Source organism: Oncorhynchus kisutch, linkage group LG24 (assembly GCF_002021735.2).
Source record: "Oncorhynchus kisutch isolate 150728-3 linkage group LG24, Okis_V2, whole genome shotgun sequence".
Lineage (NCBI taxonomy): Eukaryota > Metazoa > Chordata > Actinopteri > Salmoniformes > Salmonidae > Oncorhynchus > Oncorhynchus kisutch.
The window spans coordinates 16362050-16388130 of record NC_034197.2 but is presented as its reverse complement, the minus strand read 5'-3'; the positions used below and the strand labels follow the sequence as shown (position 1 = coordinate 16388130).

Genomic DNA, 26081 nt, shown 5'->3' with positions numbered 1-26081 from the left:
CTAGCAGGTCTGTGAGAGCTGGAATTCTTACTGGTTGGTAGGTGATCAAATACTTATGTCATGCAATAAAATTCAAATTAATTACTTAAAAATCATACAATGTGATTTTCTGGATTTTTGTTTTAGATTCCGTCTCTCACAGTTGAAGTGCACCTATGATTAAAAAAATTACAGACCTCTACATGCTTTGTAAGTAGGAAAACCATCAAAATCGGCAGTGTATCATACTTGTTCTCCCCACTGTATGTATATATTAAATTATTTATCTATGATCTAATTATTCACGCTTTCATTCATTTGTATATTTTTCATTTCTGTATTTATTCCTCAAATAGGATAATGAGGGGTGTCAATCAAACGTCTGTGGATAGTAACACACCATTGCTTGATCAATGTCACAGTGCGTTGCTCGATTGCACTTGCCTGGCACTGATGGTCCAAAAAGTAAACAATCAAACTACACACACTTGAGAGACTTAGCTACAGTAGCCCAGTTCTCCTGGCAAGTCTGCATTAACACTGAACAAAAATATAAAATGTAACATGCCACAAATTCAAAGATTTTACCTAGTTGCAGGTGGAAACTGGAACACACTGTCATAAATCTTCTTACGGCTGAAATCCCGTTAACGGGATCGATATGACAATAGCCAGGGAAAGTGCAGGGCGCCAAATTCAAACAACAGAAATCTCATAATTAAAATTCCTCAAACATACAAGTATTAAACACCATTTTAAAGATAAACTTGTTGTTAATTCCACCACAGTGTCCGATTTCAAAAAGGCTTTATGATGAAAGCACACCATGCGATTATGTTAGGTCAGCACCTAGTCACAGAAAAACACAGCCATTTTTCCAGCCAAAGAGAGGAGTCAGAAAAAGCAGAAATAGAGATAAAATGAATCACTAACCTTTGATGATCTTCATCAGATGACACTCATAGACTTCATGTTACACAATACATGTATGTTTTGTTCGATAAAGTTCATATTTATATCCAAAAATCTCAGTTTACATTGGCGCGTTATGTTAAGTAATGTTTTGCTTCCAAAACATCCGGTGATTTTGCAGAGAGCAACATCAACGTACAGAAATATTCATAATAAACATTGATAAAAGATACAACTGTTATGCATGGAATTATAGATAAACTTCTCCTTAATGCAACCGCTGTGTCAGATTTCAAAAAAGCTTTACGGAAAAAGCACACCATGCAATAATCTGAGTACAGCGCTCAGGAACCAAAACAAGCCATACAGATACCCACCATGTTGTGGAGTCAACAGAAGTCAGAAATAGCATTATAAATATTCACTTACCTTTGATATTCCTCAGAATGCACTCCCAGGAATCCCAGTTCCACAATAAATGTTTGTTTTGTTCGATAAAGTCCGTCATTTATGTCCAAATACTTCCTTTTTGTTCAAGCGTTTTAGTTCACAAATACAAATTCATGAGGCGCAGGCACACTTAGTCCAGACAAAAGTTCAAAAAAGTTATATTACAGTTCGTAGGAACATGTCAAACGATGTATAGAATCAATCTTTAGGATGTATTTAACATAAGTCTTCAATAATGTTTCAGCCGGACAATTCCTTTGTCTTTAGAAATGAAAAGGAACGCAGCTAACTCTCACGGCCGTGTGCATGATTTAGCTCATGGCATTCTGCCAGACACCTGGTTCAAACAGCTCTTATTCGCTCCCCCTTCCCAGTAGAAGCCTGAAACAAGGTTCTAAAGACTGTTGACATCTAGTGGAAGCCTTAGGAAGTGCAATCGGACCAAATGTACACCGTATCTTGGATAGGCCTACAAAACCTACAAACCTCAGATTTCCCACTTCCTGGTTGGATTTTTTTCTCCGGTTTTTGCTTGCCATATGAGTTCTGTTATACTCACAGACAGTTTTAGAAACTTCACAGTATTTTCTATCCAAATCTACTAATAATATTCATATCTTAGCTTCTGGGCCTGAGTAGCAGGCAGTTTACACTGGGCACCTTATTCATGTAAGCTACTCAATACTACCCCCCAGCCATAAGAAGATAACAATCCAGAGCATCCCAAACATACTCAAAGGGGGACGTGTCTGGTGAGTAGGCAGGCTGTGGAAGAACTGGGACATGTTCAGCTTCCAGGAATTGTGTACAGATCCTTGTGACATGGGGCTGTGCATTATCATCTTGAAACATGAAGTGATGCCAGTGGATGAATGGCACGGCAATGGGCCTTAGGATCTTTCACAGTATCTCTGGGCATTCAAATTGCTATCCATAAAATGCAACTGTGTTCATTGTTCGTAGCTTATGCCTGCCTTTACCACAACCCCACCCCCACCCCCACCATGGGGCACACTGTTCACAATGTTGACATCAGCAAACTGCTCTCCCACACGACGCCATACACATTGTCTGTTATCTCCACGCTACAGTTGAAACCGATATTAATCCGTGAAGAGTACACTTCTCCAACGTGCCAGTGGCCATCAAAGGTGAGCATTTGCCCACTAAGTCAGTTACCACACCAAACTGCAGTCAGGTGAAGACCCTGGTGAAAACGACGAGCACGCAAATGAGCTTCGCTGAGAAGGTTTATGACAGTTTGTGCAGAAATTCTTCAGTTGTGTAAACCCACAGTTTCATCAGCTGTCCAGGTGGCTGGTCTCAGATGATCCCACAGGCAAAGAAGCCAGATATGGAGGTACTGGGCTGGTGTGGGCTGCAGTTGTATGGCAGGTTTGGTCCTCCATAGTCACTAGTTACCACAGCCACAATGTCAACATTGGCAATTTGGTAAAAATTCATATTTAAGGTTAGCAGTGTGGTTAGGCTTAAAATCAGATGTTAAGAAGATTTATTCTGGCTGTGGTAACTAGTAATGACCCTACTTTTGAGTGTTTGTTGTTGTCTGAATGAGGGAATGCTGTAAATCGAGAAGAGTCTAGACATTGTTCTGATGAGACATTAATGAGGTGTTGAGGATTATAATAAATACCTCTTTGATGTCATACAAGCAAACCACACACCTGAATCCAAATGTGCACTTCACATTTCCATATTTGAAAACTCAGGTAATTTACAGTATCAACGTTCATGATCACTATGTTTGATATACATTTAGAAGGATGACATGCGTTATACCTTGGGTTGTCCTGAACTGAATGAGCCTGTTTGTCCTATAGTGAAGAACATTAGTAGCTGACAAACACGCAATCGAATGCACTCATGATTAAATTATATGGACAACAAAATTACAATCTGTTTTTCTGAAGTGTAAGATCATATTTTATCATTTAGATAGCCATGTTGGCAGTAGTATAAGCTTTCAAATGATACCCACCTTCCCAGATTGTGATTTATAATGGAACGTTTTTGGATGACTTAATTAAGTGATAATGCCAGAGAAGCCGGTGTTTCGAGGATATACAATATATCCTGCACACACCGGCTACGGGTGAATTATCACTTTTATACAACAAGTTACCAACATATTCAAATAATGATTGTAATATTTTCATTAATGTTATGTTGATGAATTTATTCATACTATTTCATCCTTCCACAAGTCTAGGGTTGCTACACAAGCTGTCTGGTTGTTTGTTCTATCAGTTCGGTTGCCAGAGAGGCGACCCAGTTGCTAAGTCTTTTTGTTCTGTATCTATGGACGCGACCCAATTGCTAAGTCTTTTTGTTCTGTATCTATGGACGCGACCCAGTCCTTTGTTCTAAATGTTCCATTGGCAACGTTCTTATCCCTTGCTTGCTAGAATAACCACGCCAGAATAACAGCAAAGTAGCTGCATTTGCATTTGTTTAAGCTCTTTTCTAGTTACATTTATTTAGATACATCCATAACAATGATCTAATGAGCTAATGCGCGACTTCGCCTGGCATAGAAAATATGCTCACTCGTCAGGACACTGTTGTTCAGAGGAGCTAGCCAACAACACAGCTAACACAATCACTTCAAATTGAAGCTGGAAAGACTGCAAACTAACTGCACTTCGTTTCGTTATTTCTTTGTATATATCCATTTCGACTGGCTGAGAAACGCTGCCTGCCTGTCTGTCTCGTCCCGACACGTTCATTACTATGGGACAGCTGGAGATCAAATTTTAATATTGAAAATGTTACAAATGTCGGCGAGACAGACATCAAGGTTTATATAAATCTCCGCTGTTGAAAACAAAATGTTGGTCTAAAAGAAATGTGGGATAATGTCTAGATGCTTTTTATAGTGGAGATCAAGTGTATAAATTGCCTGGCTGGGCTAATGAGACAGTGGATTGCGAAGTCAGATGGAACATTGTAAATAGGCATTTTAATGTCATAGATTTTGCCAGTGGTACTTGTGGAATAGACACTGACTTGAATGCGGTTTTAACCAGTCAGCATTCAGGATTAGACCCACCAGTTAGGCTGTGTTCCAAACAAAAAACTACAAGTGTGCTTGTTTCAGTTCCTCAACCGCAAAGCTAGGTGAACTATAAAAAAACACCTGATTGTTGAAGCCTTTTTCCTTGTCAGAAAAGTGCATGGAAATTACTTAGGAACTGTGCACAGTTTTGAGATGTGTGTGGCCACTTGGAGACAACAGACCTCTCACTCAAACCCTTGTTATCGTTTTTCTTGTGTTGCACCTATCCCAAAATGTCAATGAATATTCTTATTATGTTACTGATTGTACAACCTAGACTTGGTTATTGACAAATGCTGTGAAAGTTGCAGTAAATGTAAAATGCACATTTAATCAATAATGTAATGTTTGATTTCAGTCTTGTGTCAAGTGAACCGTCACACATTTGGTTAGATCATTTCCCCATAATGTAAAAAATGTTCCCTTTCAATATCCCATTACGACTGTAGTTACCAGCAGATTTGGCTCGATGGCGAAAAAAGCAGGTTTGTTGAATAACACAACTAGCCGGCAGACGTTTCAGGGGGTGTATCACCAGAGAGTATCTTTGGTATCACCTTTTTCTGTGTACATTGCTCGGGTATCAGACATTCCGTTAGCTGAGGTGAGTCCAATGACTATATATATATATATATATATAAGCACATGAGGGAACACAAGCATACATAGATTACAAACAATGGACAATCGCGCTAGGGGGTACAATATCACATTACAATTACACAAGGACCTTAAGGGACATGCATATACTTACAATTCTAACAACTTTTTTGTTAGTAGATCATTTAACCGTCTTAAAATACAGTTCAATTTCTTTTTGTAGGGTACGAAAATGTGGTTTTCTGTTTGTAAATTTACATTTGTGTATATGAAATTTGGCCAAAAGAATAATGAAATTAATTACATAAAAATTATTCCGCTTATTTCTATTGTATGTAAAGAATCCAAACAGTACATCTCTCCACAATAGTGTAAAATCTTCATAAATGTGTTCAATTATAAACCTACTGATGTCTTGCCACAGTCTTCTTACATGCATACAATGCCAAAAAAGATGCACAACTGTTTCTGGGTGGTCATTACAAAAGGAGCAATTTGAGTTGATGTTTTCCTTAAACTTCTTCATATAGTGGTTGGCAGGATAATATTTATGAATCATTTTAAAGGAAACTTCCTTAATTTTGTTAACAAGTAGGTATGTGTGTGGCAACATCCAAACTTTTTCCCAACAGATATTATCAATAAATCCATTCCAATAAGGCATGACATAAGGTATAGATACAACATCCTGCTGAAACAAGGATCGTATTGCTCTGTTGTTGAATGGACCAAAAGAGAAACAAATCTTTCCTACTGATGAGTCAACAGGGTCAATAGAAGGTAGGCTCTGAGGGTCAGGTCTTGACATGTTCCTGAATAACATAGCAACACCTGAGGGAATGGCATCTAAAACTATTGCAAAATCTTTAGGTGTTACAGGGACCTTGTAAAGTGATAAGAATTCTTTATAACTGAGTAAAAGACCCTCTGCATTTACGTCCAATGACTATAGTAGACAATTGGCGTTCACTCAAGACACGTCATTGGCCAACATCGGGACTACAGGTCCCAAAACGGACTCCAAATCCCAGAATAACCTGCGACCACGTTTGTTATCAAACATGCTAAAATTTTGTTGTTAGCCAGCAGCTGTCCAAATAAACTTCCATCGTTGTTATTTTATCTTAATTAGCTAGGAAACAATTACATGAGCCTACTCTTACCTACCATGAAAAACGTTAGCTTCCCTACAGCAATGCTGAAACTAAGTACCATTAGTTAAACTATCAACAATGCTAGCATTTTGAACTAGCTACAATGCAGTTGTGTAACGTTTGGATTTTAGTGTCTGCCAGTGTCATTGAGAATCACAGCTTGCCTGAATTGGACCATCCTCTGCTGTTTGGTAAGACCTGATCGCATACTTTGTATAGTTACGGTTTATTGTCTATTGACTTTGCTAGAATGACTAGCTAATCTGGTAGCCAGTCTAATTTTCTACAGTTTGTTGTTAAGTGACATACTGTAGCTAGCTACGGTATCTATCTAGCAAAAGAAAATAACGTTAGCTAGCTAAATCACTTTTTTTTCACCTAGCCAGTAATCCAGTAATTCCAAATATTTTCCAAATATTTGTTTTTGTACATTTAGGGATAGGTTTTGGTCAATGTATTTGTTCTACAAACTCACTATGTTTGGAAACAAAGTTGAAAAGTATGGTTTTAATTTAATTAAGCACAAGCAATAATCACAGCTATCATTAATACTTTATATTTCCTGATTTTATATTCCTGGGGTCCAGACTGTTGCTTCAGTTAGTGCGGTGGCTGCCACAGAATGCTGTCTACTGTGAGGACATTGCTGGCTAGAATAACCAGTAGTGTGAGTTCAAGGTCTGTGATTGGTTTGACACGACCTCTCTGCAGCCATCGGATCTATTCAACGGACCCTGCTGCTGTCAGGGTAAGATAACTCATGTTGCATATCCGGAGCTCCAAAACAAGATTAATGTCAACAATATATTCAATGCATATGCTACAATAAGACAGCCAACAAGACTGTAGGAACATTTTGAGCTAATAGGTAGCTGGAGATCAACTGTCAATGAAATACATAAACTGTTTTTTCTCCGTTCCACTCAATCACAGGTGCTATATGATGGAGAATGCCCCATATGTGTTAAAGAGATCCAATTCCTGCAGTTTCTGCAGAGAAACCGACCAGGGAAAGTAGACTTTGTGGACATCTCCCTGCAATGCTTCAATGAAGAGAAGTATGGGGGAATCAGCTATGAGATGGCCATGGACGAGATGCACGTGATTGATGAGAATAACAAGGTAAACAGCTTGAGTTGGAACGGCACTGCAAATATGCATGGCAAGAATGGCTATGTTGTCGGTCTAAATCTAAATGAAAGATGCCTTGACAACAACAAAAAAGGTAGGGGCGTGGATCAGAAAACCAGGCAGTATCTGGTGTGACCACCATTTGTCTCATGCAGCACAACACATCTCCTTCACATAGAGTTGATCAGGCTGTTGATTGTGGCCTGTGGAATGTTGTTCCACTCCTCTTCAATAGCTGTGCAAAGTTGCTGGATATTGGCGGGAACTGGAACACACTGTCAAACACGTCGATCCAGAGCATCTCAAACGTGCTCAATAGGTGACATGTCTGGTGAGTATGCAGGCCATGGAAGAACTGGGACATTTTCAGCTTCCAGGAATTGTGTACAGATCCTTGTGACACGGGGTCGTGCATTATCATGCTGAAACATGAGGTGATTACAGTGGATGAATGGCACAACAATGGGCCTCATGATCTTGTCACGGAAGCTCACTGAATTCAAATTGCCATCGATAAAATGCAATTGTGCTCGTTGTACTTAGCTTATACCTGCCCATATCAGAACCCCACCATCACCATGGGGCACTCTGCTGGGGCACACTGCTGGGCCAATTGGGACTCTATGGGACTCCCAATCACGGCCGGATGTCGGATGTGATACAGCCTGGATCATTGCTCATTGCTTTTAAAACGTTTTTTTGATTCTAGTGGTTGTATACATTTTTTATTTTATCTCATCCCACAACTGTCCCAGACTATGCTTGGAATATTATTTCTTGCACAGAATGGAATAGGCCAACTTTTGTACTATGGGGGATATTCATCCCAAGGACACTGGCCGCAAAGGCATGGATTATTTTAGGGTGCGTTACCGTCACACAAAGGGGATGCATCCGAGAAATGAAAGTGCTTGTTTAATTGTGAATGAGAGACTGATTAAGTGTGTGCAACATGTGCAAAAAAAAAACTAAGCAGAGCTCATGCAGCTTTTTTCAAATCATCATTAGTCGTATCATGCAGCCTTAGAATGTATTAAATATCAACACATATAGCCCAACATTTGTATCACAACTAAAGTTGCATAAGTAACTCTAAATTAAGCATATACGAGGACCTCAAAATCAAATCAAATTTATTTATATAGCCCTTCGTACATCAGCTGATATCTCAAAGTGCTGTACAGAAACCCAGCCTAAAACCCCAAACAGCAAGCAATGCAGGTGTAGAAGCACGGTGGCTAGGAAAAACTCCCTAGAAAGGCCAAAACCTAGGAAGAAACCTAGAGAGGAACCAAGCTATGTGGGGTGGCCAGTCCTCTTCTGGCTGTGCCGGGTGGAGATTATAACAGAACATGGCCAAGATGTTCAAATGTTCATAAATGACCAGCATGGTCGAATAATAATAAGGCAGAACAGTTGAGACCTGTTTCTTTGTTAACCGCTCAACACAGAATAGCCGCATGTACACACTCCCTCAAATCATTTGGAGAAAATATTCTTCCTATTTTGTCTGCTAAATTGAATTTAATCATTCACTTGTTGCCTCTGAGGCTCTCTTGTTCAGATATCGGGAAGTGGACTGGAGGCAGGGCATGAAAAGGGATAACGAATCCAGTTGTTTGTGTTATCCGTTTCGGGAAAGTACCTGCGTAATTGCACACCCAACTCACTTAGGTGCTTCGCTATATCACATTTGACATTGTCAGTAAACTTGAGTTAATTTGCGCACAAAAAATCGTACTATGATGGAAAGACCTGTGTATTGTCCTTGTTAAAGCAGACAGAAAAGCTCCAACTTATTAATCATAGCCTCAATTTTGTCCCGCACTTTGAATATATTTGCTGAAAATCCCTGTAATCCTAGATTCAGATCATTCAGGCGAGAAAAAACATGCACCCAGATCCTCGACTTCGGTGATGTCATCTACAAAATGGCTTCCAACACTCTACTCAGCAAACTGGATGCAGTCTATCACAGTGCCATCCGTTTTGTCACTAAAGCACCTTATACTACCCACCACTGCGACTTGTATGCTCTAGTCGGCTGGCCCTCGCTACATATTCGTCGCCAGACCCACTGGCTCCAGGTCATCTACAAGTCTATGCTAGGTAAAGCTCCGCCTTATCTCAGCTCACTGGTCACGATGGCAACACCCATCCGTAGCACGCGCTCCAGCAGGTGTATCTCACTGATCATCCCTAAAGCCAACACCTCATTTGGCCGCCTTTCGTTCCAGTACTCTGCTGCCTGTGACTGGAACGAATTGCAAAAATCGCTGAAGTTGGAGACTTTTATCTCCCTCACCAACTTCAAACATCAGCTATCTGAGCAGCTAACCGATCGCTGCAGCTGTACATAGTCTATTGGTAAATAGCCCACCCTTTTCACCTACCTCATCCCCGTACTGTTTCTATTTATTTACTTTTCTGCTCTTCTGCACACCAATATCTCTACCTGTACATGACCATCTGATCTTTTATCACTCCAGTGTTAATCTGCAAAATTGTAATTATTTGCCTACCTCCTCATGCCTTTTGCACACATTGTATATAGACCCCCCCTTCGTTTTCTACTGTGTTATTGACTTGTTAATTGTTTACTCCATGTGTAACTCTTTGTTGTATGCTCACACTGCTATGCTTTATCTTGGCCAGGTCGCAGTTGTAAATGAGAACTTGTTCTCAACTAGCCTACCTGGTTAAATAAAGGTGAAATAAAAAAATAAAAAAAAGGCCAGTCTCTCATCATCATGCGGTCAGACAAGTGAAAATGATGGTCAGTAAAGAGAACTTTAAGCTCGTCTCTCAATTAAAAAAACATGTCAATACTTTGCCCCTTGATAACTTCTATATGTGGTATAAGCGTTACATGGTCGCTGCCCATATCATTGCATAATGCAGAAAATACACGAGAGTTCAGGGGCCTTGCTTTAACAAAGTTAACCATTTTCCCTGTAGCGTCCAAAACGTCTTTCAAGCTGTCAGGCATTCCTTGGCAGCAAGAGCCTCTCGGTGGATGCTGCAGTGTACCCAAGTGGCGTCGCGAGCAACTGCTTGCACGCAAGTTACCACTCCACTATGTCTCCCTGTCATGGCTTTTGAGCCATCAGTACAGATACCAACATGAGCAGCAGCTATGTTTGGCTACATACGGACCGTTTGTGGAGTTCCCACGAGAGAGTAACGGTTAATGTGATTGGATGTTAACTATTTGACTAGGCTACTTGTATTTGACATTGTGTTATTTCGCTGAACACTAGATGGTTTAATTTTATTTTTGGCATTGAAACGAGGCTACTCAGGCGAGGGGGGGAAAACTCACCCAAATGTATAGCCCCGTTGGAAAATATAAATGGACTGTTTGAAAATGTAAAAAAAAATTAATATATATTTTTAAATGTGAATCACATTTTAATTTTGCGTACCCTTGACGGTTTTGAAATACCTGTGGTAGAGAAATTAACATTCAATTCTGTGGCAACACCTCTGGTGGACAATCCTGCAGTCAGCATGCCAATTGCACACTGAGACACATTGAGACATCTGTGATGTTGTGTGACAAACCTGCACATTAGTAGCCTTTTATTGTTCCCAGCACAAGGAGCACTTGTGTAATGATCATGCTGTTTAATCCGCTTGATATGCCACACCTGTTAGGTGGATGGATTATCTTGGAAAAGGAGAAATGCTTACTAACAGGGTGTAAACAAATTTGTGCACAAAATTTTAGAGCAACAAGCTTTTTGTGCATATGGAAAATGTCTGGGATCTTTTATTTCTGCTCATGAAACATGGGACCAACACTTTATATGTTGCGTTCATATTTTTGTTCAGTTTAGTTAGTAACACCCACATTATGTATCTCTTCTTTCAATAACTCTGCCACTTCCTCTCACCTCCCTCCAGGTTCACCGTGGAGTTCCAGCCTTTACAGTCATGTACAGTGCAGTTGGTTTAGGCTGGCTGGGCCGCTTCATGTCATGGCCTCTCGTTAGACCAGTCATGGACAAAGCCTATGCAATCTTTGCTAAAAACCGCCTGAAATGGACCGGACGGGGAGACTGTACTACAGGACGCTGTGTGAAGAAAGAACCTTGACCAGGGAGGTTAAAAACGACAATTTTAAAAACGAACCCGTAAACAGAGGCGACAGCACCTCATTACAGGTGTGGCACCTCTTTACAGTCAATATAAACTATATTTCCTCTTTATATCAGGTGTACTTGGGCACTGAGTTCCACCACTGACTGAAACTTAGTAATAGAGCTTGCACTCCTTTTGCTGGAACCCATGCAGGAAATGTACACTATATAAATGCCCTTCTAGCCTCATCTCTTTATGTCATACAGACATTCTTTCCATTTGAAATCTTCAGGCGTAACAACATAAAGCTACCACTAGATGGCATCCTTATCTCAGACGAGGCTATTGAATAGGTCCCAGTACATTTAAATGTGTTTGCAAGTCATCCATGAATAAATCATTTGCTATGATCATCAACCATTTTCAAGTTGGCATGTTTTTTCATTAGGTTGTTTGACACAAAGGATGAATAATGCAGTTACAGAGATGGTATAATATTGTATGTTAGTAGTTTGTATATTTCTTAGTCATTCACTATTCACTGTCATTCACTACCTAATGGTAGAAAATCCTCCCAAAATGATGATGAGGATCGTCCTGAGAAAATAACTCAAGATAACTTTGATGCCTCAACTATATCTTTCTGATTTTGAGTGCTCAAGGAGTCTCTGTACATCATGTGCCTGACAAAGGTTGAGATACTTAGTGATGTTCTATGTTGTTTACTAAACATGGACCCAGTATGTGACAAGGTTATTTTAGGTTGGTTGTAGGGTACATAGTGATATATATGAGTTGGGCTCTTGCCTATGCACCTGTTGACCTATATTGCTTTACAGATCAGGCTAATGCAAATTTACAGTGCATTCCGAAAGTATTCAGACCCCTTGACCTTTTCCTTATTTTGTTACGTTATAGCCTTATTCTAAAATGGATTAAATTGTTTTTTTCCTCATCAATCTACACACAATATCCCCAAATGACAAAGCAAAAAAGAATAACTGAAATATCACATTTACACAAGTATTCAGACCCTTTTTTCAGTACTTTGTTGAAGCACCTTTGGCCGCTATTACAGCCTCAAGTCTTATTGGGCGTAACGCTACACCATGCTGTGGGGAGCGTCGCTGCACAAGTCCGGGCTCCAGCTGGGCCACTCAAGAACATTCCGAGACTTGTCCCAAAGCCACTCCTGGTCTCACAGTCCCTGCTGCTGAAAAACATCCCCACAGCATGATGCTGCCACCACCATGCTTCACTGTAGGGATTGTATTGGCCAGGTGATGAGCGGTGCCTGGTTTTCTGCCAGATGTGATGCTTGACATTCAGGCCAAAGAGTTCAATCTTGGTTTCATCAGACCAGATAATCTTGTTTATCATGGCCTGAGAGTCCTTTAGGTGCCTTTTGGCAAACTCCTATTGGGTTGTCGTGTGCCTTTTACTGAGGAGTGGCTTTTGTCTGACCACTCTACCATAAAGGCTTGATTGGTGAAGTGCTGCAGAGATGGTTGTTCTTCTGGAAGGTTCTCCCATCTCCACAGAGGAATTCTGGAGCTCTTTCAGAGTGACCATTGGGTTCTTTGTCACCTCCCTGACAAAGGCCCTTCTCCACCGATTGCTCAGTTTGGCCGGGCGGCCAGGTCGAGGAAGAGTCCTGGTGGTTCCAAACTTCTTCCATTTAAGAATGATTGAGGCCACTGTGTTCTTGGGGACCTTCAATGCTGCAGAGATGTTTTGATACTATTCCCCAGTTTTGTGCCTCGACACAATCCTGTCTCGGAGCTCTAAGGACAATTCCTTCGACATCATGGCTTGGTTTTTGCTCTGACATGCACTGTCAACTTTGGGACCTCATATAGCCAGGTGTGTGTGCCTTTCCTAATCATTTCCAATCATTTAAATTTGCCACAGGTGGATTCCAACCAAGTTGTAGAAATATCTCAAGGATGATCAAGATGCACCTGAGCTCAGTTTTGAGTCTCATAGCAAAGGGTCTGAATGCTTATGTAAATAAGGTATTTCTGTTTATTTATTTTTCATAAATTTGCAAAAACTGTTTTCACTTTGTCATTATGGAGTATTGTGTGTAGATTGAGACATAAAACAAAATCTAATTTAGAATAAGGCTGTAACGTAACAAAAAGTGAAGGGGTCTGAATACTTTCTGAATGCACTGTACATAGCAAATATTTGGAATGTAAATTTTAACAATGCTAGTGAAATAGGAACTATGCACTGTACATTTTTCAGTTCTGAGAAGCTCTGCATACTGTCTATATTATGTTAGTTCTGAGAAGCATAACAAAACATCACTTGACACCCACATCTGTCTAAAATATGTACTGGCTAGGATGGAAGTTGTGACTTTCTCAACTCACTCTGAAATCCCTATCGCCCCTTCTCTTTATGTAGACATCTACTCCATGTACTTCACAGCCTGCAGTCAGTCTGTGGTAACAGCAGATGACCTTAAGCAGAGGGATCTGCAGTCTTAAAGAGGATTGGTCAGTCAGAGGGCTGCTATGCCCAACCCTCCGCTCAGACCAGCCAATAGTATACAGACCCTACAGGAAGGTAGGATGAGATTAAGTATCAAAACAGAAACCGTGTCTGTTCCTTTGAAGGGTTTGCCCTGCTGGACATCTAATAAGTGTTTCAGGATAGAGATCAAAACATTAAAGGAAGAAAGCGGAGGATAACAAGAGAAGAGTTGCCCCAGGTAAATGTTTAATCTATTCCTGCCTCATATTTATCAGAATCTACTGTATGTTGTCTCAAGGTTATGGTGAACATTGTCTAACCACTGGACAAATCTGTGCATTTGACCTCCCTTGGTGCAAGTTGACAGTATTTCTTGATGTTCAATATACTATAAATAGCAAGTTGCTATTTTCAATTAAATTGTGCTCCTTTGTTATGCACCACAACTACGTTGCATTTAGGAGGGACACGTCCACGTGTAGAGACACAGTCATATCTTGTTTTTTGGGGCGCAATGAGGTAAAAACTATCCTCTCTGCTTCTCAGATTTCTGTCACATTAAAGGGATACCTCCGCTAAGTTCTTTCCTGGGTCCTAATAGTTGACTTAGTAGAACGTGTTTTATTAATACATGTCCCAGTATTCAGATTGACATTGGTGTCATGTTACAGTTGAGGGAAGAGTGGGACAGCATGTCTATTTTGTCAGAGGTGTTTATAAAATATGACCAGGACCACACACATACACACACAATGTATCAAAACAACCCCCCTCCCCACTAGTTGTTATTGTGGCAGGTAAAGATATATCTCCTTGCCAGCTGTCGTATTGTAGTGATGTGGTAGGGACATTGATATGCCATACTGATGAGGGCACATGGTTGCAGGACAGGATGTTTTTTGACCTCATGTTGTCATTTAAGGGAAGACACTGTTGACCTAATTATTTGAATGGCAGACGTCTTCCAAATGTTGTGTTCTTTAGCTTGTTTACAAATAAAGGCTCCACCTCAACACAGACATTTGACATTGTTTCCAGGTCAGATTGAGATGGATTTTGATCTGTTTAGAATATTCAACCAACTACTCTTGATTGTTTGTGGGAAACAGACCTGCTGGGCAGAAAATAGTTATATTTTGTAGTTTAGGTAGTCAAATATAGTTTATATACACTGCTCAAAAAAATAAAGGGAACACTAAAATAACACATCCTAGATCTGAATGAATTAAATATTCTTATTAAATACTTCTTTCTTTACATAGTTGAATGTGCTGACAACAAAATCACACAAACATTATCAATTGAAATCAAATTTATCAACCCATGGAGGTCTGGATTTGGAGTCACACTCAAAATTGAAGTGGAAAACCACACTACAGGCTGATCCAACTTTGATGTAATGTCCTTAAAACAAGTCAAAATGAGGCTCAGTAGTGTGTGTGGCCTCCACGTGCCTGTATGACCTCCCTACAACGCCTGGGCATGCTCCTGATGAGGTGGCGGATGGTCTCCTGAGGGATCTCCTCCCAGACCTGGACTAAAGCATGGAGCGAGACATGATGTCCCAGATGTGCTCAATTGGATTCAGGTCTGGGGAATGGGCGGGCCAGTCCATAGCATCAATGCCTTCCTCTTGCAGAAACTGCTGACACACTCCAGCCACATGAGGTCTAGCATTATCTTGCATTAGGAGGAACCCAGGGTCAACCGCACCAGCATATGGTCTCACAAGGGGTCTGAGGATCTCATCTCGGTACCTAATGGCAGTCAGGCTACCTCTGGCGAGGGCTGTGCGGCCCCCCAAAGAAATGCCACCCCACACCATGACTGACCCACCGCCAAACCGGTCATGCTGGAGGATGTTGCAAGCAGCAGAATGTTCTCCACGGCGTCTCCAGACTGTCACATGTGCTCAGTGTGAACCTGCTTTCATCTGTGAAGAGCACAGGGCGCCAGTGGCAAATTTGCCAATCTTGGTGTTCTCTGGCAAATGCCAAACGTCCTGCACGGTGTTGGGCTGTAAGCACAACCCCCACCTGTGGACGTCGGGCCCTCAAACCACCCTCATGGAGTCTGTTTCTGACCGTTTGAGCATGCACATGCACATTTGTGGCCTGCTGGAGGTAGTTTTGCAGGGCTCTGGCAGTGCTCCTCCTGCTCCTCCTTGCACAAAGGCGGAGGTAGCGTTCCTGCTGCTGGGTTGTTGACCTCCTACTGCTTCTTCCACGTCTCCTGATGTACTGGCCTGTCTCCTGGTAGCGCCTCCATGCTCTGGACACTACGCTGACAGACACAGCAAACCTTCTTGTCACAGCTCGCATTGATGTGCCATCCTGGATGAGCTGCACTACCTGAGCCACTTGTGTGGGTTGTAGACTCCGTCTCATGCTACCACTAGAGTGAAAGCACCGGCAGCATTCAAAAGTGACCAAAACATCAGCCAGGAAGCATAGGAACTGAGAAGTGGTCTGTGGTCCCCACCTGCAGAACCACTCCTTTATTGGGGGTGTCTTGCTAATTGCCAATAATTTCCACCTGTTGTCTATTCCATTTGCACAACAGCATGTGAAATGTATTGTCAATCAGTGTTGCTTCCTAAGTGGACAGTTTGATTTCCCAGTAGTGTGATTGACTTGGAGTTACATTGTGTTTAAGTGTTCCCTTTATTTTTTTGTAGTTTCAACTAAAAGGCAACTATTTTCTTTTGATATTCAAATACAGGTTGCAGAAAACCAAATGATATTTGAAGGTATTTAAATATATGGAAGTTATTTAAAAACAACACATATTTATTTGAAGGCTGACAAATATTTGATGAAGAACCAAAAACTACAACAGTTGAATTAGTGTAAAAATATGATCATAAGAACATGGACAGTTTTATTACAGGCACAATCATTTTGAATGTTGTCTTGCTGAGAATGCTAACTGTAACAATACGGCTATTAAGTGTGGATAGGAAACTAAATATTCCAAAATTGCTTTTTTGAATCAAATACAAGGTAGGTTGAGAATCATGTTAGTTTGTATGCTGAGTAAACTATCCCTTTATATATGGTGTTTGAAACAAGAACAGCTATCTGTACAAAATATATTCGGGAGATTGGACATGTACAAAATGTTCAGATAGAAATGTATGGTGTAGATCAAATGAGTTCAGATAGAAATGTATGGTGTAGATCAAATGAGTTCAGATAGAAATGTATGGTGTAGATCAAATGAGTTTGCTGGCGAGTTACCTTTAATTGCTTTTATTGTTTAAAGCACTTTGAAAGAGATGGAATGGATTTGTTCAATGACAGACATGAATTTGTTTGAAATCTATCACTTGATGGTTGCAAAATGCCATCTGCCTCACTCTCAGAGAAATAAGTAGTACTGCTAGGAGGTTTTACACAGTCAAATGTGACAAATAACTATTTTTTTAAAATAAAGAACTGTACAAATGATACATTTGTGACATCAATATTTTTTAAATACAAAAATGAATCAATGCAGTAATGTGAGATTGTATGTAAAATATTTACATTGACATTTTAGTGATTTAGCAGATGCTCTTATCAAGAGCAAGTTAGTCAGTGCATTAATCTTAAAATAGTTAGGTGAGACAAACATATCAAAATGAAATTTACATGATACGAACATTTTGCAACAACACTCATTTTAATATATCTAAAATCTATAAATTAAGAATCTTTAAGAATCTGAGAACAGTAATATTTTACACACACACAAAAATACTGAAATATAGATTTGTGTAACGAAACTCTTCAAATATATCTGTCAGATTGGAATAGTATAGAATATTGTGTCCTCTATTCATTATATTTCTATCTTCAACATGCAGTTCCACATTCAGCCCTGCCATTAGTTGAAGGCAAACAATCCAACAGTTTCAGAAAAGCAATCACTTCCTGAGATCTGTATTCAAATCATTTTTTTAAAAGTAGTTGCTTTCTGAGATCTGTATTCAAATAGTTTACAGAAGTAGCTACTCTCTGAGATCTGTATTCAAATAGTTTACAGAAGTAGCTACTCTCTGAGATCTGTATTCAAATCATTTTAAAATAAGTACTTTCTGAGATCTGTATTCAAATAGTTTACAGAAGTAGTACTTTTTGGGGATCTGTTATTCAAATAGTAATTATTTGTTCCCCTGGGAAAATAGTTTCTTTCCAGAAAGCATAGTTAAAACTAGAGTTATCCCAGTTTTGGTGGAAGCACCTGCTTACCTCTCCCTCTTGTATTTTACAGGGACCAAATGATTCTGATATCTAAGCCTAAGCCAATACAGGCCCAGCTCCTAGCCCATTGTTGGTTGTCTTTGTCCCCAGCCAACTACATCCAAGCTAAAGATGGGTCGGTTCCTCAACATAAACCTGTGTGTGAATCACCTGGGAGGGAGGACATTAAGACTGTTCTGCAAGCTCAGGTACCTCATAACTATCCTTAGAACCTTCCCTCACCTGGCCAAGACACCCCTAGCCTTGGACTTCCGTAGCTGCTCCTTGCCTTCCTCTCCCCTGCCTCCCAGCTTTGCCAGGAAAGGAGCCCGCAAGAGCTTGAGGTTCAAACACATTAGCTTGACCGCTGAGTACCCCCTTGAGGGTGGTACCAGAGGGGTGAGATACTCCCAGGCGGCCCGTGTCTACTCAACCTCTAGTAGGGATGTGTTGAAGGCTGAGGCCCCCATCGGGGTCCTTCATGAGGACAGCCTTCAGGAGGACAGCCAGACATCCTTTCAGTTGAGCATGCTTTGTCTGGGTGATTCTTTTAATCGCCTCTCCAGACACATCAATATTTACTTCAAGAGAAAGGATGTGACCCAGCTGTCCTCTGTTGCTGGGAATGTGGGGTTTGTTGTCACAACTCAGGAGAGTCTGGGAAGCAGGCCACAGAGGCGTAGTCAAAGTAACAGGGCAGCCAGGGAGGACAGTGAGACAACAACACAGCAGCCTTTGGAAAATGAAAACGATCTTGAGACGTCAGACAGCCAGACAGAGACAAGCTCCGCCCCCCAGCGATATGGTGGACTGCAGTTATTTCACATCAGTTCCATTGCCTCCAGGTTTGGGGAAAGTTACAGTTATGTTGCTCATCACATAAACTCATCACATGAACACCTAAAGTCAGTGTTCACCAAAGGTTCGGCACAGGACGTCCTAGGTTCGACTCTGGAAGAGACTCTGGAGGATCTGGCTTCAAGCAGAGTGTCGACCGGGAGGATGAGGAGGAGGAAAACACTAAAAATCAGTTACATTGAAAGTGTAAAGGAACCTGAAACGGCTCATTTAAAGACTAGTGCAGCTGTAGCTCAGACCACAGCCATTCAGAAACCAGTCATTGAACGTGCTGATATCTCCAACAACTGGGAGGGAGAGGCAGAGGGCTACCTTCACTTTGCTCAGCACGTCAACAGATACTTTGGAGCCAAAACCGTTACAGACGAAACTGAACTACCACCACCTCAAACAGAACATCTGGTTGCGGACCACATGCCAAACAGCAGGACGTATCAACAGCAGTGTTCTAAATATTCTACCTCCAGACATGAACAATCAGCCACAGGGCTAAAGCAGGAAGATCCACCCATCCGTCCCAAATCCCTTTTCCACATCAGTAACATCACAACCAGTTTCGGTGAGAACTATGCATACATGGCTAATTACGTCAACAGCTATTTCAAGGGCAGCTATGATGCCGTGGAGGAGGAGGAGTTAGAAAGAGGTCCCATTGAGGAACGCAGGGGAGAATGGGAGATGGAGTATGGATCCGTTAGGGTCCCGAAACCACAGCCTGCTGTATCCTTCATGGAGTGCCTTCTTAATCCCAGTAGTGCCATCCCCAGCCTCCTGGGGGGGTATCTGGGGGGCTCCTGGGCTCAGAGCAACCAGGCCCATCCTGCCTCTATGCTCAGTGAGGCCACACTTAGAAGAATGGTGAGTCACCTTCAACACAACCAGGAAATGCAAATGATCTGTGTGCTTGCTTCTGCTTTTAGATGAACTTACATCAACCAGGTTAACATGAACATGTTTTTTCTATTGTAGAACCAGATACTGAAATATTGATATTACCACATTTTACCTGATTGAATTTAAAACAGAGAGCATATCCTCCTTTAGCTCTCAATGTGATCATTCCTTCCTCAGGTGATGGGCAGGAGACAGGCAGAGGAGATGACCCGTGCTTTGGTGTCCAGTCTACAACAGGCCTTCTCTCCTGAGGCCATCACCGAAGTTGTCGATGAGCTCAACACACACCTTATCCGACACCCAGGATGCAAAGCAGTGGTCTGGCAGGTTTGTACCTCATTGAATGTCTTTACAAGACTAGGTACTTTAAGAGTTTGCTGATCATTAGGCTGATCATTAGGCTGTGGAGAAGCTGATCATTAGGCTGTGGAGAGGCTGATCATTAGGCTGCGGAGAGGCTGATCATTAGGCTGCGGAGAGGCTGATCGTTAGGCCGTGGAGAGGCTGATCGTTAGGCCGTGGAGAGGCTGATCGTTAGGCCGTGGAGAGGCTGATCGTTAGGCCGTGGAGAGGCTGATCGTTAGGCCGTGGAGAGGCTGATCGTTAGGCCGCGGAGAGGCTGATCGTTAGGCAGTGGAGAGGCTGATCGTTAGGGTTGTGGGTTGTGCATAGGGTTGTGACTGTAATTGATAACCATTTAACTTACAGTTATGGATGAAGACGGCCATGAAAATAAAATAACCAGTAAAACCATTTAAATAAGTCTACATTCATTTTAGATTTATTTGTATTAAAGTTTGTCTATATGAAAATAAAGCTATCTAATAGCGGGAGTGTTTAGCAATGATTATAAGCAATAGTTTTGCTAACTTTGTCTACATCTCCTCCTCTTTCCAACTGTCGTTTGATGCTCTTTTATACAATTCACGTTTTCATTGCCTGCTAGTAAATAAATAAATCGGTCTTCTTTTAAAACAGGTTGGATGTGTCTGACTATTCATCATTCGACTGTGGACAGACTGATCATTAGGCTGTGGAGAGGCTGATCATTAGGCTGTGGAGAGGCTGATCATTAGGCTGTGGAGAGACTGATCATTAGGCTGTGGAGAGACTGATCATTAGGCTGTGGAGAGACTGATCATTAGGCTGTGGAGAGACTGTTCATTAGGCTGTGGAGAGACTGATCATTAGGCTGTGGAGAGGCTGATCGTTAGGCTGTGGAGAGGCTGATCGTTAGGCTGTGGAGAGGCTGATCGTTAGGCTGTGGAGAGGCTGATCGTTAGGCTGCGGAGAGGCTGATCGTTAGGCTGCGGAGAGGCTGATCCTTAGGCTGCGGAGAGGCTGATCGTTAGGCTGCGGAGAGGCTGATCGCTAGGCTGCGGAGAGGCTGATCGCTAGGCTGCGGAGAGGCTGATCGTTAGGCTGCGGAGAGACTGATCGTTAGGCTGTGGAGAGGCTGATCGTTAGGCTACGGAGAGGCTGATCGTTAGGCTGTGGAGAGACTGATCGTTAGGCTGTGGAGAGGCTGATCGTTAGGCTGCGGAGAGGCTGATCGTTAGGCTGCGGAGAGGCTGATCGTTAGGCTGCGGAGAGGCTGATCGTTAGGCTGCGGAGAGGCTGATCGTTAGGCTGCGGAGAGGCTGATCGTTAGGCTGCGGAGAGGCTGATCGTTAGGCTGCGGAGAGGCTGATCGTTAGGCTGCGGAGAGGCTGATCGTTAGGCTGCGGAGAGGCTGATCGTTAGGCTGCGGAGAGGCTGATCGTTAGGCTGCGGAGAGGCTGATCGTTAGGCTGCGGAGAGGCTGATCGTTAGGCTGCGGAGAGGCTGATCGTTAGGCTGCGGAGAGGCTGATCGTTAGGCCGCGGAGAGGCTGATCTTTAGGCCGCGGAGAGGCTGATCTTTAGGCCGTGGACAGACTGATCTTTAGGCTATGGACAGACTGATCTTTAGGCTATGGACAGACTGATCTTTAGGCTATGGACAGACTGATATTTAGGCTATGGACAGACTGATCTTTAGGCTATGGACAGACTGATCTTTAGGCTATGGACAGACTGATCTTTAGGCTATGGACAGACTGATCTTTAGGCTATGGACAGACTGATCTTTAGGCTATGGACAGACTGATCTTTAGGCTATGGACAGACTGATCTTTAGGCTATGGACAGACTGATCTTTAGGCTATGGACAGACTGATCTTTAGGCTATGGACAGACTGATCTTTAGGCTATGGACAGACTGATATTTAGGCTATGGACAGACTGATCTTTAGGCTATGGACAGACTGATCTTAAGACATTAGGGCCGGCTATGAAGAGGTTGCCTGCATGTTCTTCTATTTTCTAATGGTTGTCAATTTCATCTTCATATCCTGTATCACAGCTGCCTCTATCTCCCCTTTAAAACTTTCCTCGCCAATTTATATTATAGACTACATTGACTAAGCATCATCCTATAATGTAGACAATTTTTTAAAATCCTACAGAACGGATATTTAATACTTTAAAAAAAACGTTTTTTGGAAAGGACAATTGTTATTTGCTTATGTGTCTGTGTTAGATGCTGTCCGTTGATTGATGGATTATTTTAGGTCGGTGGGTTGGTGTGCGTGTATGAGTTCACAAATTCTTTATGTCCATTCAGAAATGTTCCTAAAATAGGCCTTCATCTCTTTAATCAGGAAAAAAACCTGTCTTGTTGCAGTGGTGACATTTGTGCGAAGAATAACAGCAGGTGGCAGTTTTGCGTTTCCTTTCTTATTAAATGTTGTGTAACTGAAGGAAACGTAGCCAACCTCCTTTCATGATTCATCGAACTGTATCGGATGCATAGCCTATATCTTCATATTTTCAATAGCATATTATTTTTCCAGTAGTATATGATTTTTCTCTCATTACTGTGTCCTCTCTAGCCACTTTGAACAACATTTTGCCACAGAGAATGACCGCAGCAGCATTGGTGACGTTATACCAATTGTTCGGAGAAGTGGATGGAAAAAGGCATTAGACTTGGTGTGAATGACTTAGTGGCTTAGTGCGTCAAAATCGGAATCTGGATTTTCTTTCTCAGGATTCCTCTCCAATCTGACATTGTATACGAGACTAATATTTAGACCTAATAATAACTTGAATACTAATAATGAAATGCTACTGATAATAACATAGTGTAATGGTAATAGTGAAGTTGCAGAGACAAGCCACGTGCCCCCCCCCCCTCCTCACAACCCAGAGAACCATAATTCAAGAAGATTATAGATGATGATGCCTATGTTGTGATTTTTATCAGTCATGTACTACTTCAATCATCTCTAATCAAATAATATGCCTTTCATTCCAGGAGAAAGCTGCTGTTCAGCTCTTAAGACAGCGGCGTAGCCATAGAGAAGACCAGGAACTTCAGTGTGTCATTAGGGAAACCTTGGCTCTGATTGGCTATGTGGATCCAGTCAAAGGTCGTGGAATCCGAGTGCTCTCAATCGATGGTGGTGGCACAAGGTACTGATCCTTCTCCTCATGGTTAACCTACTGAAGTATTACAATGAACTGTAACTGTTATAAAGGCGTACAAGCACATTTTTTCTCTTGAATCACCTTTTCTGTTTTCTCCCCTGTCTCTTTTCAGAGGGGTGGTGCCACTGCAGGTCCTCAAGCAGCTGGAAGCGGAAACAGGCAAGCAGGTTCACCAGCTGTTTGACTACATCTGTGGAGTGAGCACAGGTAAGACAAACCCTGACTCACCTACACATCGAGGACTCAACACCTGAGCTTGAATCATTTAACCATTGTCATGTAACTCATTTGTCCTTTCCTGTCTGTTTGTCCTTCTTTTGTGTGTCAGGGGCAGTGTTGGCCTTCATGCTTGGCCTGGCCCGTTTCTCTCTAGAGGAGTGTGCAGATATGTACCGTCGTTTTGGCTCGGATGTGTTCCGTCAGAACCCCTTGGTGGGCACAGTGAAGATGGGCTGGAGTCACTCCTACTACAGCACCGAGACCTGGGAGATGATACTGAAGTATGCCAGTTTTTACTGTTCAGTCAACCGTGCTTGAATCATAATGATGGTTCTGCTCTCATCTGTGTACTGTTTGTATTTCATTGGACCTTCTACAGAGAGAAGATGGGCGACCAAGTTCTGATTAAAACAGCCAGGGATGAGTTGAGCCCCAAGGTAATGTCACTATTCACTCTGCCCTTTTTTGTGTTACCTATTCTTCCATTTATATGGTGAAAATTGACCATGGTGTTTTTCTAAATGGTTGTTCAGGTGTCAGCGGTGAGCGCCGTGGTGAACTGGGGGACCAGTCCCAAGGCCTTTATCTTCAGGAACTACAACCACAGCCCAGGCCGTCTCAGCCGCTATGCAGGGGGTTCTGGGTACCAGATGTGGCAGGCGGTGAGAGCGTCGTCCGCTGCCCCGGGATACTTCCAGGAATTCCCCTTACACAGTGACATCCATCAGGTAAGACTTTATTGGCTTCTTCTCTCTGTTTCTGATAACCTATGCTGACTGAGACTGTGGTTCTATAGAGGTGAAATCAGCTATAAAAGCACTGCACAGATCAAGCTAATGCCTGTACACTTTTTGTTGTTTGAGAGGGGTGTGGAATTCAGGACCCTTGATAGGAAAGATATGTGCAAAACTGTAATGTTTTTTCATTCAGAGTGAGATGCCCCATGTACAATGAAATTCATTGCATACCATGCGTACCAACAAATCCTGACTCAAAATGCATGTCCCTTTGTAGGATGGTGGCCTCATTCTAAACAACCCTTGTGCCCTCGCCGTCCACGAGAGCCGTCTCCTGTGGCCCAACCAGCCTTACCAGTGTGTCCTGTCGCTCGGCACCGGTCGCTATGACAATGCTAAGCGGAGCCCGGGCACCTCCACCAGCCTGCGTGCCAAGATCAACCACCTGATCTGCAGTGCCACCGACACCGAGGGGGTCCACACCCTCCTGGACGACTTGTTGGCCCCAAACGTCTACTTCAGGTTCAACCCCATGCTGAGTGCCGAGGTATCCCTGGATGAGAGCAGCGTCAGGGCCATGGAGCAGCTGCAGGCTGACACCCAGGTCTACCTGGACAGGAACAAGCCCAAGATGGCCAGGCTGTGTAAGGTGCTGGGGCAGGAGCGCACTGTGCTGAGCCACACCAAGGACTGGGTCAGTGAGAGAGCCTGGGAGATGCAGCAGAGCTGGGTTTGAGGGTCCTAGGTCACAGGTCACAGGTTAGGTTTTATTACTCAGTGCCTGTAGTTTTACCCTGTTTTTATTTTTAAAACGTTTTAGCAAACTGAGGATGCACTCCTTTATGGAATATCGTTAAGTGTATTTGCACTTCCAGACCTGGGTTCTATTACCATTTAGGGTATTTCAATTACTTTTAAAGACATGTGGAAGTAAGTATTTCATTTTTTGTAAAAACAAATTTAAGACAAGTAGTTGAATATTGGAATTTATTTGGAAATACACTTGGAAATTATTTGAAAATACTAAAATACACTCCCATTCATTTAACTAAAGGTATTTGAAAATACTAAAATACACTCCCATTCATTTAACTAAAGGTATTTGAAAATACTAAAATACACTCCCATTCATTTAACTAAAGGTATTTGAAAATACTAAAATACACTCCCATTCATTTAACTAAAGGTATTTGAAAATACTAAAATACACTCCCATTCATTTAACTAAAGGTATTTGAAAATACTAAAATACACTCCCATTCATTTAACTAAAGGTATTTGAAAATACTTTCAATCAGAAGGTTATTTATATGGAATAATTTGAAAAATAATTCCAATAGAAGTAGTTGATTCTGGCCACGTTATTTGAAAATACTCAAATACACAGAAAATAAGTATTTAAATCACATGTATTTGAACCCAGGTCTAGCACTGACCGTATATTGAAGATGTTTGCACTGAGGGAATTCGTGTAGCTGCTAGTGATATGTGTTATCTCATATTATTACAACATTTTTGTTAATGTTAAACCTATTTATATATTTTTAAAAACACATTATTATTGAAAAATGATATGCTGTGTTTTGTAAGATGCCTCAGCCTCTTAAAAGCTCTGAAGTGTACAGCAAACTTGTCCCTCACATAATTGTGAAATATCTCATGATGTGCTCAGCTGAGGCCTTTACATTCAAGTAGTAACATATCTATCTTCTCAGACCCAGTAATTCCCCACCCAGATTTGGATTGGGTTGAGCAATTAAAAAGCAGCTTGTGGT

At 41.8% G+C, this 26081-nt stretch overlaps 2 protein-coding genes across 4 annotated transcripts; both read left to right on the top strand.

The window, feature by feature from the left end:
• Positions 1-6043: 6043 nt before the first annotated feature.
• LOC109869302 (uncharacterized protein At5g50100, chloroplastic) lies at positions 6044-11802 on the top strand. Of its 2 annotated transcripts, none has more exons than XM_020459363.2 (4): positions 6044-6362; positions 6772-6919; positions 7105-7293; positions 11209-11802. In XM_020459363.2, the coding sequence occupies exons 2-4, from the start codon at positions 6794-6796 to the stop codon at positions 11398-11400; spliced, it is 507 nt and encodes a 168-aa protein (XP_020314952.1). In that variant the 5' UTR covers positions 6044-6362; positions 6772-6793; the 3' UTR covers positions 11401-11802. The 2 variants fall into 2 exon arrangements, with proteins under 2 accessions (XP_020314952.1, XP_020314951.1); XM_020459362.2 differs by having other exon boundaries at positions 6045-6362; positions 6759-6919.
• Positions 11803-13605: 1803 nt separating this feature from the next.
• Positions 13606-25595, top strand: LOC109869391 (calcium-independent phospholipase A2-gamma-like). 2 transcript variants are annotated; one of them, XM_031804285.1, is made up of 9 exons: positions 13606-14104; positions 18121-18298; positions 20019-20168; positions 23178-23335; positions 23463-23557; positions 23679-23850; positions 23949-24006; positions 24103-24297; positions 24584-25595. In XM_031804285.1, exons 2-9 carry the CDS (start codon positions 18128-18130, stop codon positions 25040-25042), a joined length of 1458 nt encoding a protein of 485 aa, XP_031660145.1. In that variant the 5' UTR covers positions 13606-14104; positions 18121-18127; the 3' UTR covers positions 25043-25595. The 2 variants fall into 2 exon arrangements, with proteins under 2 accessions (XP_031660145.1, XP_020315095.1); XM_020459506.2 differs by lacking the exon at positions 13606-14104 and having other exon boundaries at positions 18124-19805.
• Positions 25596-26081: the final 486 nt, after the last annotated feature.

Excerpts from the sequence above, each read along its gene's own strand:
- LOC109869302 (XM_020459363.2), top strand. The coding sequence starts at position 6,794 with ATGCTGTCTACTGTGAGGACATTGCTGGCTAGAATAACCAGTAGTGTG. Across the intron at positions 6,920-7,104 it reads CGGACCCTGCTGCTGTCAGG|GTGCTATATGATGGAGAATG; the intron begins GTAAGATAACTC and ends ACTCAATCACAG. Across the intron at positions 7,294-11,208 it reads TGATTGATGAGAATAACAAG|GTTCACCGTGGAGTTCCAGC; the intron begins GTAAACAGCTTG and ends ACCTCCCTCCAG.
- LOC109869391 (XM_020459506.2), top strand. The coding sequence starts at position 18,222 with ATGGGTCGGTTCCTCAACATAAACCTGTGTGTGAATCACCTGGGAGGG. Across the intron at positions 23,336-23,462 it reads ATCGATGGTGGTGGCACAAG|AGGGGTGGTGCCACTGCAGG; the intron begins GTACTGATCCTT and ends GTCTCTTTTCAG. Across the intron at positions 24,007-24,102 it reads GGGATGAGTTGAGCCCCAAG|GTGTCAGCGGTGAGCGCCGT; the intron begins GTAATGTCACTA and ends ATGGTTGTTCAG.